This window comes from Apteryx rowi, unplaced genomic scaffold (genome assembly GCF_003343035.1).
Source record: "Apteryx rowi isolate R43461 unplaced genomic scaffold, aptRow1 scaffold_13, whole genome shotgun sequence".
In the NCBI taxonomy this organism is placed as follows: Eukaryota; Metazoa; Chordata; class Aves; order Apterygiformes; family Apterygidae; genus Apteryx; species Apteryx rowi.
In genome coordinates, this window is record NW_020447530.1 from 4753434 (window position 1) to 4770094 (window position 16661).

Sequence of the window (16661 nt, forward strand, 5' to 3'; positions counted from 1 at the left end):
ATTTGCAGCAGTAGCTGCCTACCTGCTTCTGGTTCAGCACAGGAAGCGTGCCAGATTTATATATGTAATTCAAAGCAAACTATGGCCTGCATAGCAGGGAATGAGAGTGGACAGATGTGATCCCAACACCTGGATCTACAGCATAGCTTGGTTCCCATTTCTCTTTTAGAAAAAGAAACCATCAGAACCTTCCTTCCTTCCCTGAAACAACGCTGCTGCATTAGGAGTGAAACGGTCACCAGTCGGCTTCGTGTTTCAGGATGAGTAAGGTCTAAACATTTCATTTGAATGGCATAGACACGGATAATCCCAAAGTCCTCAAATCTGAATATTCTGCTTTCCAAAGAGGGATTTCAATCCAAAGAAATTATTAAAATAATGGAATTTTTCACCCCAGCACTCTGGGGTGAATAAGGACCACATGCATACAGATGGAAGAAAGGCCGTCCACTTCCACCCATCCCACCTCCCAGCACCACGTTGATGATGCTCAAGAAAGTCATCAGCAGCACAACCTAGTTTAGTCAGAAGAAAACACTACACAGTTCACCAAGCCCATAACGATTTTTCATCAGCGTGTGTTTCTTATCAATGCAAACTCATTTTTTCTCCAATACGCCYGAATGTGAGAGCGGACTTTATTGCCTAAAAGAAATTCCAGACAGGAGCTGATACAATCATTTCTTTCCACAGAATATAGACACTCTAATACGCCGCTGTTCTCCTCCGTCTTTTGCATTGTGTCAATACAGTCCCCATTGGTAAGCRCAAGCTTACATTGATTATTACTTGCAGGCTACCATCAGCATTGAACAAATAACATGTATAACAATATAGAAGGGGAAGAACTTGATGAAAAATGCACTTCAACTGATGAGTCTTCAGATCTTTTTCCGTTTGTATTTACCATCCTTAGCTGACATAATAATCCCCATTTTCTACATAGCGTGAAAACTGTGGTGGTTTTTCCAAAATGGCCTATACCTATTACTAAAAAAACATAGCAAAACACTTGTCTGTACACTAAGATTTAGCTGGCTTTTATAAAAATCTCACTGAATCTTCAGTCTACAGATTTCCATTTTTAAAGTATATTCTAAATGGAAAGTCATTTGCCTTTTCAACCATAATATGAAGAAAGAGAAATGAAGAAGGAACGGATGTATAAAGACAGAAAAAATACTAAATGGAGAAGTCTTCAGTTTGACTTGTTATGCTGAAGAGTTGAATTATTTTACTGTTAACTTAAAAAAAAGTTTCAAAACCTTGAGTTTGTTTCAAATCTAGTTATTAGACATACTGCTTCCAAAGAAGGAATGGTAAATGTGACTGGCTTATGTCTAGTAGGTAAAAGTCTATTTACTCTAATTACAAAAATTTCAAAAGGAGACTACCACCTTAAACAAACATTCAAATTTTATTTTAAAAACAACCATTACATAAAATAATGCACACATTTTCAAGTTCCGGGCACTTCCTGAACCAGATCTGGGACACTGCCGCAGCACCGGCTGTGAAAGCACATTCGCCCAACCTGGAATGGCTCGTTTTCATACACTGCTGTTCCCGATTCAACTTCTGCCCTGATCTTTCCTCGCAGCCCTCGTTAGGCTGCTCACTGCCGCCGTCAGGGCCACAGATGTTGGTCTCTGTCCTACGAGCGTTTGCAGCAGRCAGAGGGAGCGGTACAAAAGCCATTACTTTGGCTCTATTACCACAGGATAGTTTTTGTTCATGGTTTATCCTCCCCAGAATGACTCATCTGTATTTAGCACCAAATACCACAAGCATCAAGGCACATGGCTACACAACGCTGTGCAACAGCGCTTCGAGATAGCCAGTCCACTAGCATTAGTTTTGCTATCAAGCTGTATCCTAGTTATAATTTGCAACAATCTTGGGTGTGGATTCAACATTTTCTGAAGGAGTTGATAGTAAAATACTTTCTAAAAGAATATTTGGAGCAAGGCACTCTTTTTGCTAATGCTCTTTGAGCATAGTGGCAAATTTTTCAATATAGAGCAATCTAACGTTTTGAGAAAACAGATGCTGAGAAGGTATCAYGTTGTTTAGCTTTGCTTGAATGCAAAAGCTGACAATCTGACATTTGTAGATTGATCTAAAGGTTTTATTTTTTTGGATAAGTTTGAGTCCTCTGATTTTTCTTCCTGGCTCTTTTTCCCCTCATCTTCACCAGCTGCGGGATGCTTTCGCTTTTTAGCTTCGGTTAAATCATTAACTGTTCCACCTTTCGCTTTCTCAGTCCACACCTTTAAAGAAAGTACATCATTAAGAAAACCACCCCCCTACATAATAGGCCACAAAACTCACTGCTGTACTTTATACATTTTCTTTCTCTGATTATAAGGAAGCAACAAAATAATCCCTGTTAAGAACTGATAGAGACTGGCAATCAAGTTAGGAGCAATTTCCTGACTTCCCCATTTTGCAACAGCATTCTCCCTCAAAATTATACTTCCTTTGAACCAACATACAAAATTCAAGGCTTTAACTGTCTTTCTTGACAAAGAAAGAAAACTAAAAGGCGTTAAAACAAATTTAAGGCCCAGTGAATTAATCCTGGCCATACCATTTTTATTCGGTAACTCCTTCCCTTCTCTTTTTTTTTTCCTGCAAGTTTTTATTGATTATGCTTTTCTCAGATGCCTCAGTTTGCAAAAGCTACTTTCAGTTCTTAATTATTATTTGGAAATCAATACACTTCATATTTTCATAAAATATGATTTGGATTATGGCTCAATTCAAACCATAAATCCCTGGAGATGGAGAACAGCAGCATTTAAAGAAAATTCCTAACTGGAAATAACCACTAGACTTGGTGGAAAAAAATTCTCCAAAAACTGAATAGAGAACGCTGTCTTACCATTCTTTCTTCTGACGACAGCAGTCTAAACCGACTCATGCCTTCTTTTATTACTTCTGCTTCATTCAGATCAGGATTATCTGTTAAAATGTTTGCTCTGTTCTCTTCTAGCCATAACTGGAATCCTGTCCTTGGTCTAAAACAAGCAAAAAAGAATTATCAGTTTATGAATGTTATAGGAAAACCATATCCCCCCCAAATAACATTTCTAAACAACACCTGACCGGATTTTTTTGTTCTTGAAAGAAGAGACATATAGTCAGCAGTTCCCTTTCTCCTATTGCAGTATGCTTAAAGAACATGCTGACAAGGCAAGACTAGAGTCAAACAATTTTATTAAAACTGTGATATATGTGGAGATTAACATTTCAGTACTGGAATGACAAAGCATAATTGGTCTCTTTCTGACAGGGTCCCATCAACCTAAAGATAGAGCACTTGAATATTAGTACGTTTCAGCTAATTTTTTTCCCCCCCACAATTCTTCTTGCCACTTGTTTTGGAACATCATCTGTGAAGGTTAATGAAAAGAATGCTAGTTCAAATGAATAATAATTACCTTAACCTTCCTCAGTTAAATTAGGTCAAAATGAAAAAATCATTATAATAATGCAAGTTTCATGAGGACTGGGACTGTTAGAAAATGTATCTGCTCCAGAGGAACAAGACATATTAGAGTCTCAGGAACAGACATGCTCCTTAAGCGATACAAGTGTTTTGTTTGGTTGTGTGTTGTTTGTTTTTTTTTTAAAGCACTAAAAGCCTTATAGCAAAACTTAAACTTTCATTTAAAACATTTAGCTTTTAGATCTCCTAGGAGATCGATAGAGATATTTAAACCTTAAGTATTTCATATAAATGGAACTGGCATAGAGGCATGTTTTCATTTAACATTCAAAGGTCATTATCAGATGCATGAGCACTGCCAAAGCAAAAATCATTGGTCAGAGCTTAAAATTACATTTTGCGTTGTTCACTTATTATTCACTCATGCTCCAATTTGAAGAACACTACCATTCTTACTGGAAAAGATTTAACAGACAGAATGTTTTGCTCGGTTCTTTCACTGAGATTGTAATRTGGATGTCTGGAAATCCCACTGATCTGTTTTATGGTGAATTGTTTGATAATACGTATAATATGAATAGCAGTTTGCTAAACTTCTGAAGTGAATTGACAAGCATGACAACTTGTTAGCTATCACTTAACTTGATGTTATGCTACTCCAGCCAGCCAAGTGCCTTCAGAAACAAAGGGATATGTTTTTAGACTAGCTATTCCATCAAAATTGAAATACGGCATTGAGCAGCAAGTCTCCGTTCACCTTTTGTTTTCAGTGTTCTCCTGTGCAGCAACTTTGACAACAGAGGACTCATTTTCCGCTTTTTCTTCTTTTTCTTCCACTGTTTTTTCACTAGAGTTAGGTGTACGAGCCTGGAAAAAGGAGGCTGCTGAAGCCTATAGAAATAATTGAGATTAAAACACTGTTAAGACCATGTCCCCCTCAGACAACATGCATCATGCAGCCTAACAAAAGAATGCCTTTCCAAAAGACAATTATTTGCATCAGTGTAGCCTCTAATCCAACAGTTTACAATTTCAGCACAGTAGATATATACAGCTAAGACTATCTGAAAGCAAAAGATTCAGTGCAGAATGTAATTTCGGCAACTGAAGCAAATCTGGGGCTGTTTTTATGTGGTTCTAAAAATTTCTGCAGTATGCTTGAATGAACTTTGCCATCTAAGATGCTTTACTCAGTCAGCAGGGTTTCATACTTGATAAAAGCTGGTAAAATTCAATTTACTGCACTTTGCTCACTGGAACAACATAAAGAGACTGGAAACATTACCTGTTTGGACTTTGGTTTGGGAATCAGAGGCTTTATAACCGGAGGCTTCTGCTTGTTCACCACCCGACTGCTAGACGAGGGAGTTTTCTTTGAGTATTTGCTCATAGAGTCTAGAACATTAGCCGAGGGAACCACTGGGTCCTTTTTGTTAGATGACACCTAGCAAAACAAACAATTAGACTTTTTATTTATTTTCAGTCACGTTCCCTTCCCCCACACCGATTTCTGTCATAGGTAAATTGTAACTTTAGATATACTAATGCGTTGTGATTTTTAGAACACCGCAATCAAACCAGCTGCAAAATTCTTACCTTAAAGGGATTCACTCGTCCTTGGCTGCTCGATGCAATTACAGCTATTTAACAGAAAACAAAAAAGAATACATACATATATACACATATACACACACTTCTATGTGTGTATAGATATAAACATATATATACATACATAGGGGTGTGTGTGTGTATGTATATATATGTTTATATATATTTTAAAAAGCTATGAAGTAGTGTGTGCATTTTGCACGAGCAGATGAAACAATGTTAGGCTCAGTTCTAAAGAACAAGGCTTACACACTCGTGTGTGTTTACATGTCTGTCAGTCCTCCTCTTCAACAATCTCCGGCCCATTGGCCATTTTGAGCTAAATCAGAGCCAGCAACTTCTCCACACAAAAAAGAGAAATTGCCCCTAGTCTTGAGCGTGGCTGCATGAGGAGAAAGGCACTTTAAGGTTATAGTATATATGCTCAACTATTATTAGACGTCAGAAAAACCGCACAGGACCAACAACTTAACACACAAATCCACAGGAAGATTCATTACTTCTACTCCCAAATCCCCTCCCATTTCTATTGCTCCAGCTGGAGGGATGACAGGAGGAAAGAAGCGGGGAGAAGCGAGAGGTTACACTCTGCCCCTGCCTGCTAAATCAAACCCACAGTTCTACAGCAGAGCTGCTAACTCTGACTTAGAAGTGCCACCAGTAAATGTACCTGTCATTAATAAAACACATTTATTGGTCACTGTTCCCACTTTTCCCGTCTCCCAGAGAATGCCTTCACGACACAGCCAGGCAAACAACCGATCCAGCGTTGGGCACAACTAAGGTAACGAGAACAGCCTTAGGGAACATCACTAGGCAATGCAGACATCAAAAAGGGTAGGAAACCTCTTAAAAACAACAAAACTAGCAGAACAATAATCATTAGAAGTTATCTCTTGACAGCACCATTATGTGCTGTATTTTAGTGGGAATAGGAGAAAAGGAAGGTAAAAACAGGAGCAGATATTGTGAGGTATGACAAAGCTTTTTTCCTCCAATAAATGGAGATTTACTCACCAGACTTGGGAGCAGTCACCTCTCTTGAGAGAACACCTTTGGAGAAAGGATTTGTCCCTTCAGAACAAAGAAAGGGTACATATTTCAGTGCAATAAAATGTAGTAGCATTAACTTGTTAAAAAACAAGGCAAAGAACCCAAACGCACAAGCAAACCATAGCAAACGCATCCACATCTTCAAGCATGACTTTTCCTTTTCAAATTGTACATACACTTTTACAAAATTGTCTGTTATCTTTACCTGGATTTAAGAGTTGTATACTTATTTACCAAACCTGATTTTTAAATGAATAAAACTTAGTTATATCTGAAAGCGAGAAGCAAGATTTTTAAATAAATGTCTAACAACAAGAGATGTCTAACTATAAAAGATGTAAATGCTATGAAATGTAAATAAGGCAATGTATAAATAAATAAGTATAGCAATACATAAAGCAGTATTTTTGTTTTATACATAAAGCTACCTATCTTTACTTTTTCATTCAGAGATAAAAAAGATAACATCCTTCCCGAGCCAAGTATGTCAAGAATAATAACTGAACTCATTTTGCTTTTCTCTGCCAAACCACCACTTATAGCGCAAACATGAATATTTCAATATTTCTCAGTGCATATAAACATACATATGGATTGGAAGCAAGGAGGTTTAAAGGAGGCAAAGGATGGGGCAGGGGGGGAAGGTCTGCCTCAGTGTCCTGATGGAAACATCAGGACAGAGAAGAGCTGTCAGGCTGTCTGTACTAAGAGGTAAAATCCTGGTTGCTGAAGTGGGGTGTGCTCAGCAAACTACCTGGCAACTCAACTCCTGCAAGATTTGGGCTGAAACCAAAAGTAATTTTCACAAGGTGAACCACTGCATTAGAAATCGTATTAGATAACAAAAAACTCCCCAGTGGTCCCTTAAGTAATTACTAAGCACAACTGCACGAACCAGCTGCTGCTGAAGAGATGGCAGATGCAAAGCCTGTTATTCTGCAGTGACTGAAGCACAGGCTGGAATCTGGATCCACTCACTGAGGTGGACACGACCACACCAAATCCCACCGGGATTTCCAGGTAAYGGGACGCTCACAGGCAGGAGTTACGGGGTGTCAGCCAGTTGTTCCCACCGCACATTTTTCCCCATACGTCAACACGCAAACAAGATAGACCTGTCTGGTAGTTTGTGATCTAACTAAGCGGCAAAAAACTCTAGTCTCTGCTACAACTGCAAGCCAGTCTCAAAACTCAGTGAAGCAAATTGGATTATTTTCTATTTACATTAATGGCTTCTAAAACAAACTTCCTGTGCCTAATTTGCAGACCCCTGAGAAGCGGTGTGCCTTAGTCTTACCTAATTTTTGTGTCTCTTTTTGGTAAGACAAAACAAAAAAGGAAAAACCCCACCTGTTTGCATAAACCACCAAGTTACCAAAACTACAAATTACTAGGGAATTTCCAGAATTTCTTAAGTCTGTGAAAGACACATTTAGATAATTTCCAGCCTATGTGGAGAATATATATATWTTTTTTTCTTACTCTCTTTATGTGCTTCTGGCGTTTCTTCTGCTTCCTCAAATGTATCAGCTTCCTCAGCATCTTCCATTTCTTGGTCCTGCTGGACATTTCTGACTGGCAGCCGACTCCACTCTGTGGCAGAGTTGCTGTAACTAAATGGAAGAAATTTATCAAGAGAAAGTGGTGATTTGAACTTCCTCCCATTCAGAAGGAAAACAGAGGATGCTTCCTTAACTGGAACAACAGAAGGCTAACTTACTTTTCTAATTTAGGAAATAAGAGTAGTAACATCTGGCATTTATCTGCATTACACTGCTAATTAAACTGCGATGACCGCCGAAAATAACGTTTAGACTCATTAACCACTTCAGTTCACCCTAAAACTGCCCACCAAGCGCAGTCACTGAACTGATACTCATGTAGTTTTAAGGAAGACCACAGATGGCTATGAACTTGCTTGGGAATTCGTACCCTGTTAAAAGTAGAGGCACTGGCCTTCAAACAGTTCTGCACACCAGAGCAAAGGCTCAACCCAAAATAGCCCCTTCAGTGTGCACAACATCGCCATGCCATCAGAATACTTTGCCATAGAGATAAACGCAAACATAAAACATCTTCAATAATTACCATTTAAACATACGTATTTCCAACACCATGAATAAAAGCAGATTACACCCACATACACAAATAATTACACAGGTGATAATACAGATGCCTATTTTCAGTTTGAAGCTTAGGCAGCAAGTCTGAAAGTCTGATCATTGTTTTCTCAATTCCCAATAATAGTACCTACATTTCCTGTTTTTCCCTCCTAATCTTTGATGATTACTAAAGTATGTGTATATGCAAACAAAGGCTTCATTTCTTTCTACCAGAATGTCAGTATTAACCTGGCTATAAGAACAACACAGTGTTTGTGATGTACTTTAGCCCTCAGAGTGGCTAAAGTCACAGACGTGGGATTACAACTTCCATTTACGACCCAGAATAACAGGCAGACCCTTTAGAAAGGAGTTTTAAATGTGTCATTTCACACAGAAGAATAAGGCAACGGATGCAGATAAGCCCCTGAACTTATTACTTCCTCTTGCTTAAGTAGGTTTCAAACCTTGTACGTGAAATTGCTAGAGGAAAACTGCTCCTGATAAAACATTATGACTTTTTTTCCCCCAGGTCATCAGACCAGTAGTTTGCAACTATTCTCCTTATAGGTGTAACATCCAGAGGCCAAGCAAGAACACAGCTCTTCTGTAYGACCTATAGCTAAAAACAAACCAACCAACCCACCTTTTGCCTCATCTTGCTTTATAGCCAGAACAGAYGAAGCAGATGCAGGGAGGAGAGGAYGGGCAGACAGCACAGATACAGGGTAAAGGATGCACAGCAAAGCTATTATAGTTCCGCAGTTTTGGAGAGTTAGAAGAGAAGGAATAAGCCTAAATGGGATAAACTGAGATGGGATACTGAAAGAGGGGAGGGCTGGAGAAAGGGAAATGGCTTTTACAATAGGTATGGATGAAATCAGGTAAAGAGATTGAGGGGAGAGAGAAAATAGGCTGGAGCCCAGTAAGCTGGAGAAAAGCAGAGCAGCTTGGTACAGAGTCCTCTCTGCCCCAAAGCTGCTGGACACAGACCTACAGTAAGCAAGGAGCGTGAATATTTCAGTTTGTGTTAGTACCCTGGTGCTAACCACTACTGGATCCTCAAAAAGATGTGAGCAAGAGCATGCCATTCTATATATACCATTTACCAGCAGAGCAGCACAAACTGTCCCTTTGTAACAAAATTCATTGTGAGCCATGGTCCAGAACAGCAAAAATGCATCAATTGGACCAAAATTTTAGTAGATCTGTAAAAATGTCCCCAGTTTTTTTTTTTTTTTTTTTAAATCACAGAAATTTGCATTACCCAGCATTCAAATGATTTCGGAAATCCTCCTCCTCCTCCTCCTCCTCTTCCAGCGCCATCGCCAATTCGCTTGCTTTCTCTACAGCCATTTCACTAAGTCGCTGAGCTAAATTTAGTCTCCGAGAGCGAGAGGCATACTTGATAGCTAAATTCACAACGCCTCCTCCTCCTCCTCCTCTTCCAGCGCCATCGCCAATTCGCTTGCTTTCTCTACAGCCATTTCACTAAGTCGCTGAGCTAAATTTAGTCTCCGAGAGCGAGAGGCATACTTGATAGCTAAATTCACAACGTTTTGTGTCATGAGGTCAGCGAGTTCCACACAACGAAATTCACGCTCCAGTTTACAAGAAAGCTGAAAGAAAACAGAAAAAACAAACCTCAAGAGTCACACACTTCACAGTTACATCTCTTAGAATAATCCAAAACAGTACAACCAGTGACTAGAARGGAAAAAAAATCCCCATCTCACAAGCAGCACAGCTCAGGCAGCTATTCACAGAGTGCCGGGTCATTCTTAAGCATCAACGTCTTGACACACAGAGGTGTCTGTAAGTACAGACCACTTGTCCAATTTAAATAACTAGAAGTGTAAAACAGATCTTCAAGAGGGAACATGTGTTGATGTCCAGCTCTTTTCAGCAATAATTAAAGCCTCTGCAAGAAAGTCTAATAGCCACAAAGCCCATCAGCCTCACAATAATTCCACAGACTAGTTTAARTAATGCAGGATAGACTAAAACCTGCTCTAACTTTTGATAAGTGTCCTTGCCTCCAGCAAGTCTCCTATAAACACAACTTGCTGATCCTGTTAACTTGCACTTTTGCACACAGCTCTCCTCGAGACTCTAGGACCAGAGTATTATGGTCTCGGTGGACTGAATGACTAGAAGACAAATCACCAACCATCATGAACTGCATGGCAAAGAAAAGGCATCTCTTCAGTTAAGAACCTTTCCTCTTCCCACCCTCCATACTGAAAAGCAGGAACAATATTAACCGCAGTCCCACCTCTCACTGCAGCTGATGTACTAGCTGGATAACTGCAGATGTGAGCCAAACTTCTAATAAGGGAAATCATATTAGAACTTGCATCAAATGCCATCTACTCAAAATAAAGTCTAAGGGATTCTTTCCATTATTTATTTATTTATTTGTACTTACAGCAAAGAGTTTCATGAGAAGTTCTTGTTGCTCTTTTGCTGACTGACTTTTAGCATTTTCATTAATTTCATAGCCATTTTTTGATAAGTAATCCACATGGTTGTAAAATACAACAGAACGCCAGTATTGTTCCTGAAAAACGGAAAGATAAGCATGCTGGAGGTCAGAAGAAAAAAAAAAAATAAAGAAAAAGAAGAAACCCACAGCTCAATGCCTAACAAGTTACCAAGTGTTTTTTTTAACAATTTATTCTTAAACATTCTTTTAATTTTGTAACAAGAGTGAGCAGTAAACAATTGTTTTTAAAGCCAATGCCTACTGAAGAAATACACACCACACTAACAACATCCATACACAAACTGATCCAAACAGTCTCCACATATGTCAAATTCCATTTATTCCATATATCGCATGATTTCAGCAGGACTTCAGACCTGTATGTTCACCAGTTTACTACCAGCACAGACAATTCTACAATAATTTGATTATTTGATCTTATTATTGCTGTCCCACAGCAAACTGCAAGTATTCCAGGACACCTCAGTATCTGAACAGTAATAACTATCACCTGTGAGGCAGAAACAGAAAATATAACTGAGAAAAATTTAGAGAAATACTGGTATGGCACTAGCCCAGGCTAGGTCTGTGGCAAAATAATCATCAACTTGTTCAAAACCAGTATGTTTTCGTTAGATCTACTGGGCACCATCTGTTTCTTTATAAGCAAGGTCTACACAGAAGCACATATCTCAAGCTAAATAAACATTTCCTGAAGTTTCCCTTCCATCACTTAGCAAGGACAGTGAGAAAGGAGATACAGCCTGTCAGAKAAACAAACAAACAGAACTTGAACTGAATGAAACCAAATTCATAAAGAAGGACAAAGTACTTATTTTYGAAACTTCTTCTCCATACCTCTATCAAGGAGAACAAATTTCAAGTAGCATTAAACTGTCTCTAAGGTTGAGGTTAGAATTTTATGTTCATTTCTGTTTTGTACACTACAGCTGAACCCCACAAGATATTTAAACCAGTAAACAATTTTAAAATACATACAGATACTTTTCTAGATTTACTCTGCCTGTACGTAACACTTCAACCAGCCTCTGCCTTAAGAGGATGAGTCAAGCTGAAGGCCTACATTTTCAGAATGATTATATGAATTGGAGAAATATGGCTTTCAAAAACATCTTCCAGAAATTGAGTATTATGACTAAAATAAAATATTAGAAATCARCCACCATTAAGGGGGTCTCCAGTTGGATCCCAAGATCTGGTGCATGCTAAAATGTTAGCTGTTACCTGCTGAAAAAGACTTCACTGGTTCAAAGGCAATTACGTGTAAATATAATCTTATGTCAACTCTGCCAGCTTTATTTTGCATTCTTCTTCTTGAAACAGTTGCGAACGAAACCAAAGAAATCTATACAAACCACTGAACCCAAATAACCTCCTTAGCCAGGTGTCTTACTCAGAGTTTGTATTACCCTCTTCATAATGGAGATTATTAAATCCCTATAGGAATCTTGTGTAATCCCTGCTATGACGGCATCTAAGACTACCGACTGTAGACTCAACAGCATTCCATACCTCCATCTGTCCTTTTTCTGTTGTAACTTGACAGTAAGGAAGTTTAAAAGATAATATCGCTACAGCAGGACGTGGGAGCGTAGGCGGGAATCGCGCTCCTTTACAGGGAATACACCTGCRCGAGGGAAACAAAAACCACACACAATCCTCATCACCTACAGAGTCACCAGTTGTTCTACAGCTAAATCATGTCTCCTAAGAAGCAAGATACTTTAAGAGGATTTGTTCTTTAAAAAGTAGTAATTAAAATACTGATTTAAATATAGCAATGTGTAAGATTACATTATGGAGGGTTATTTTTACAGTGCAACCGACAAAAGATTTTAAAAACAGCAAGGCACATGCTACTCTTGTTCACACCAGAAACTGTAAATATGACACATAACAGACACAGATTTCTAACTCTCACACAATATGTGATTTAACTGTAATTACAACATGGTAATGCAATTTATTAAAAATCAGAAACTACCGAACAACGAAGGCCACTGGAAAAAAAAACAGACATCTATTTATTTATTCTGATGGGGGTTTTGGACTTCGTGAGAACAGTGCTGTGCTTAGGCACASACAGGRAAAAAAAAMAAAACAGAGGGGGGTCACAGATAAACATATACTAAAAGCGTAGTCGTACTATTCCATTATATTTAAACCAGTCCACTCTGGCGGCGATCGCTTGAGCAAAACATTGGTTGGGGAAGAGCAGTCTTTCCAGCAGCACCACCGCTGCACTGACAAAAATGTCTGCTTATAGCTTTAAGCTAGTTTTTGAAGCACTAAATAAAAAGGACAGGAAGCATTAGTGTTCTGGCTATCTGGGTTGATTACAGCATATGGCATTTCTACAACAACCCTCCCCCTTTCTTATCTTTAATATGCTAGTGGCTTTGAATAAGATGTTCTTTGCAATTCAGAGAGCAGCACTCTTTTTCCTGGAGAAGAAGGGGAAAAAAAAAMCACCCTCATGATGACTGACTCGCAGCTGACCAACCCGCCAGTCGGATGCGTCCTGCACATTTTTAATGAATTTCCTGAAGACCGACGTTACTTAATGATTTGGAGGAAGACACGGACAGTGAATTGACATTTACCAGCGATACCACATCGTTCCTCTTATTACAAAAAGCACTGAGAATTACGAAGAACGTCACATGGATTTAAATAAAATGCTGTCTCTCACCAACCTCTACAATTGCGCATGACTAGCAAAATAAAAAAGCCTGTATTTCAATAAAAATATGTAAGCTGGTAGGAAAAGGACATAGATCACCAAATAAAGAGGACTACAAACCATGCTTAGCAACTAAAGATCTAGGATGTTTGTTATAACAAAAGAGGAACACAGTTACTTAGAACATCATCACTACCATATTTTATAAAGCAATGGCTCACTCGCAGCTAAATACTTATTTGAACATATTGTTCTTCATGGCCAGTTTAAATACTGATACAGTAACAGCCAGTTCTGACTTATCTATGCCTCATAATGTAGATCAGTTATAGGACTGGATTCTTCTCAAAGGGACAAAAAGGGAAAACATAGCTAAGAAAGTAAATTAAGAAATTAAGAAGATACATCAACAGCTGAAGCAGAATCCTAACAGCGACCATAAGTTTTGATAGCTTTCTCTACAGAAGTGCAGTTTTATGAATGTGTCTGCATCAGAGACGTGTGATCTTAGGACACATGCAGGCCAGTTAGCCAAGGCAAAAAACTCATCTCAGCCAGTTACACGCTATAAAACTTCAGTGAGTTCATTCAAAATCAATTCAGTAACGAAAAGTCAAGGTAAAATTACAGTTATGGACTAGATCATCTACTGTGCATAATTATTAGTCACCTGTTTTAGTAACAGTTGTTTTCAGTTTCTATTACTGTGAAGTGTTCTGTAAATTAAAACAAAGACAAAGCATTTCCTTCATGGAATATCTGACCTGAGCTGCTGGGGATTTTCATGGATGCCAACTACCCAGTAATGATCAGATTTTCCTTTGCAATGCTCTCTCATGTTACATACTGGAATCCAGGTATTCCCAAGTCCTCGGTTCAACATCCGCACCATCCCCTCCGAATCCACATAACACGGGGTACCTGTTTGTAACAAACGAAAACAACTATTCTGACAGGCGTCTCTATCCATAATAACAGCATGGATAAGTTTGAACTGGTTTATACTGCTGGGAAATTGCACTTCACATTGCTCAAGCGTAATCTCCTAACACCCGAACGGTACAACCTAGCTGGAATCACGAGTTTCCTTAGAAAGCTGCGCCACCTTCTGACGGTCAGCACTGCTGCTAGCTAACGGATTCGAGTTCAAATTTCAAACTTGGAAATGTTTTATTGAGAACTCAAATTCTTACTATTTGGGTAGACTTCTAAAGAAAATTAGCTATTTTACAATGACTTGTTCTAGCTATCACAAAAACTCTTCCCAAGTTACTAATTACTCTTCACAGGCATTTGCTGAGATAGTTATATTGAACATATCTATGACAGCACATTAATGCAATTTATTTCTTTGTGCTAAGCAGGGCARCTGATTGGGAAAACGAGTTCTGATAACATTCCAGTGTATTCTTTTCATACTGGAAACATATTAAACACTTCTGATAAATATATTTAAAAGAGTGGGGAAAAAAAACAAATAGAATTTTGTTTAGCATTGAGGAAACCTTTTTTGTTTTGTTGGGTTTTTTTTCCTCCCCTTTTCTTAAATCTGAGTCCTGGGATCATCTTTACTAAAAGGGCATCAGTTATCCAAACTTTCCTCCAAAATTCCCCCGATATTGTCAAGATTTCTCAACATTGTGCATGCAGGCATAYCGTACCTTCTGCTGAGAATCCAATCCACATCAAATAGGATTTCCTTGTAAGAGAAAGAGGGTCTCCATGCAAAACCTGTTTTTTCTTTTTTCCTAGTTCCAGCAGCTGTACTCCAAGACAYTGGTCCCCATCAAACCCAGTACCTAGGAAAATGTTGTTCAATGACTGTGTTAGAGAAGAAAAGAATCATCTTGTCTCTTGGCTCAGTTTAAGTAAGCTTTGAATCAAAAACTAATTCTAATGCATTGTTATCCATGAAAAACATCATCAGACAAGTGACTATTTGTCATTTTGGATACATAAAGCATGTATAATAACGACTTCCATAATTTTTTTTGTAATAATTCATTTTTGGCATATTGGAAACCTAAGTTTAATCTATTTGTCTCACTGTTGCAGAACTCTTCCTTTCCCCACAGGTTAATCTAGGCATCCAAATATGAAACGTAGGCTTTGCTGTCAGATTCCAAAGACTTACGGGTTGATACAGTAAAAGCATCATCAGGAAGAGAGGAAGAAAGAGAAGTAAAATACTTCTGTTCATTAGGCACAAGTTAACCAGTATTTGAAGCCACTAACAGGTGAAGATTGAATACACAGCCCCARCTTAAAAGAGACAAAAGGGAGAAAGSTACCTCTGTGATAAATAATCATCARTTGCTCTCCATGTCCTGCCATAGACACCACGGGACCTGGGAGACTGAAGATCTCTTTCTGAACTCCTCCAACTGTAAACACACGAACCAGCAGGGCACTAGTGGCACAAGCAGCCCAGCCCTGACCTAGACAGATAGCCTCAATGTCTTCGTCCTCCAGCATGTCTACTGTCCACTCCTTGTTCGCATCCCACGAGCCAAAATGAATGCAGTGGAGTTTGCTAAACGAGACAGGAAAACAACAGTTAAGCATCTCAGTATAAAATATATATATATATATATATATATATGTATATATATAACACTTGAAAATATATTGGTGTGATTTAAGTGCACAGTGTATTATGTTTGTATCATAGATCTAGAACCCATGACTGTCACACAATGGAACTTCACCATCCTACAGATTACAAGCAGTCATTTGCAAAGCTGTTACTCTTATTATTCAAGAACTGATGAGCCAGCTCGACCTCCGGCACTGCAGACCCAGAGCCTCTAAAGCATGAAGCAGAGACAGTTTAGAGGCCTGCAGGGAGATTTTTAGATGGAAACAGATAAGTGTCCTGCTTAATTAACATTAACAAGAACTGAAGGTGATCAGTACCCCTGAATATCAGTCCTCTTTACAAGTCTATCACATTATGCTGTCTTTGGGGGGGGGGGGAGGAGAAAAAAAAAAAAAAGAAATTCAGTTCTGCAAGCTTAATAATTGAGAATTATCCGTAACCAAATCACACACACACACAGCTTTTGATACATTACCTGCATGTTTACTTTAATTAAAAAAAGAAAAAGGTTTTGGAGTCAGATAACCAATAGATACAAATAATACTTTTAAAGGTAAAGCCTCTTCTTCAGCTTAACTTAGTGCTTTATGTGCAAAAATAAGCAGAAAGTTATTCTTTCTTCAAGATATTTCCACAGAAGCTGGCAATAAAACTTCATT

The 16661-nt window shown here is 38.6% G+C and overlaps 1 protein-coding gene across 4 annotated transcripts in view; it reads right to left on the reverse strand.

Annotated features, from left to right (window-relative positions):
• Window positions 1-723: 723 nt before the first annotated feature.
• The window catches only part of WDHD1 (WD repeat and HMG-box DNA binding protein 1), a 32480-nt gene continuing 16542 nt past the window's right edge, over window positions 724-16661 (reverse strand). The window contains exons 13-26 of one of the 4 annotated variants that reach the window (XM_026056226.1): window positions 15695-15936; window positions 15065-15202; window positions 14168-14324; window positions 12233-12347; window positions 10643-10774; window positions 9725-9833; window positions 9482-9593; window positions 7595-7725; window positions 6077-6133; window positions 5048-5091; window positions 4737-4895; window positions 4209-4342; window positions 2885-3020; window positions 724-2270 (exon numbers count right to left, since the gene is read on the reverse strand). In XM_026056226.1, coding sequence (XP_025912011.1) covers window positions 2070-2270; window positions 2885-3020; window positions 4209-4342; window positions 4737-4895; window positions 5048-5091; window positions 6077-6133; window positions 7595-7725; window positions 9482-9593; window positions 9725-9833; window positions 10643-10774; window positions 12233-12347; window positions 14168-14324; window positions 15065-15202; window positions 15695-15936 — 1867 coding nt within the window. In that variant the 3' untranslated portion in view covers window positions 724-2069. Of the gene's footprint in view, window positions 2271-2884; window positions 3021-4208; window positions 4343-4736; window positions 4896-5047; window positions 5092-5729; window positions 5839-6076; window positions 6134-7594; window positions 7726-9481; window positions 9594-9641; window positions 9834-10642; window positions 10775-12232; window positions 12348-14167; window positions 14325-15064; window positions 15203-15694; window positions 15937-16661 lie in introns of those variants that run through there. The other 3 variants (XM_026056225.1, XM_026056224.1, XR_003251972.1) reach the window with 3 other exon arrangements.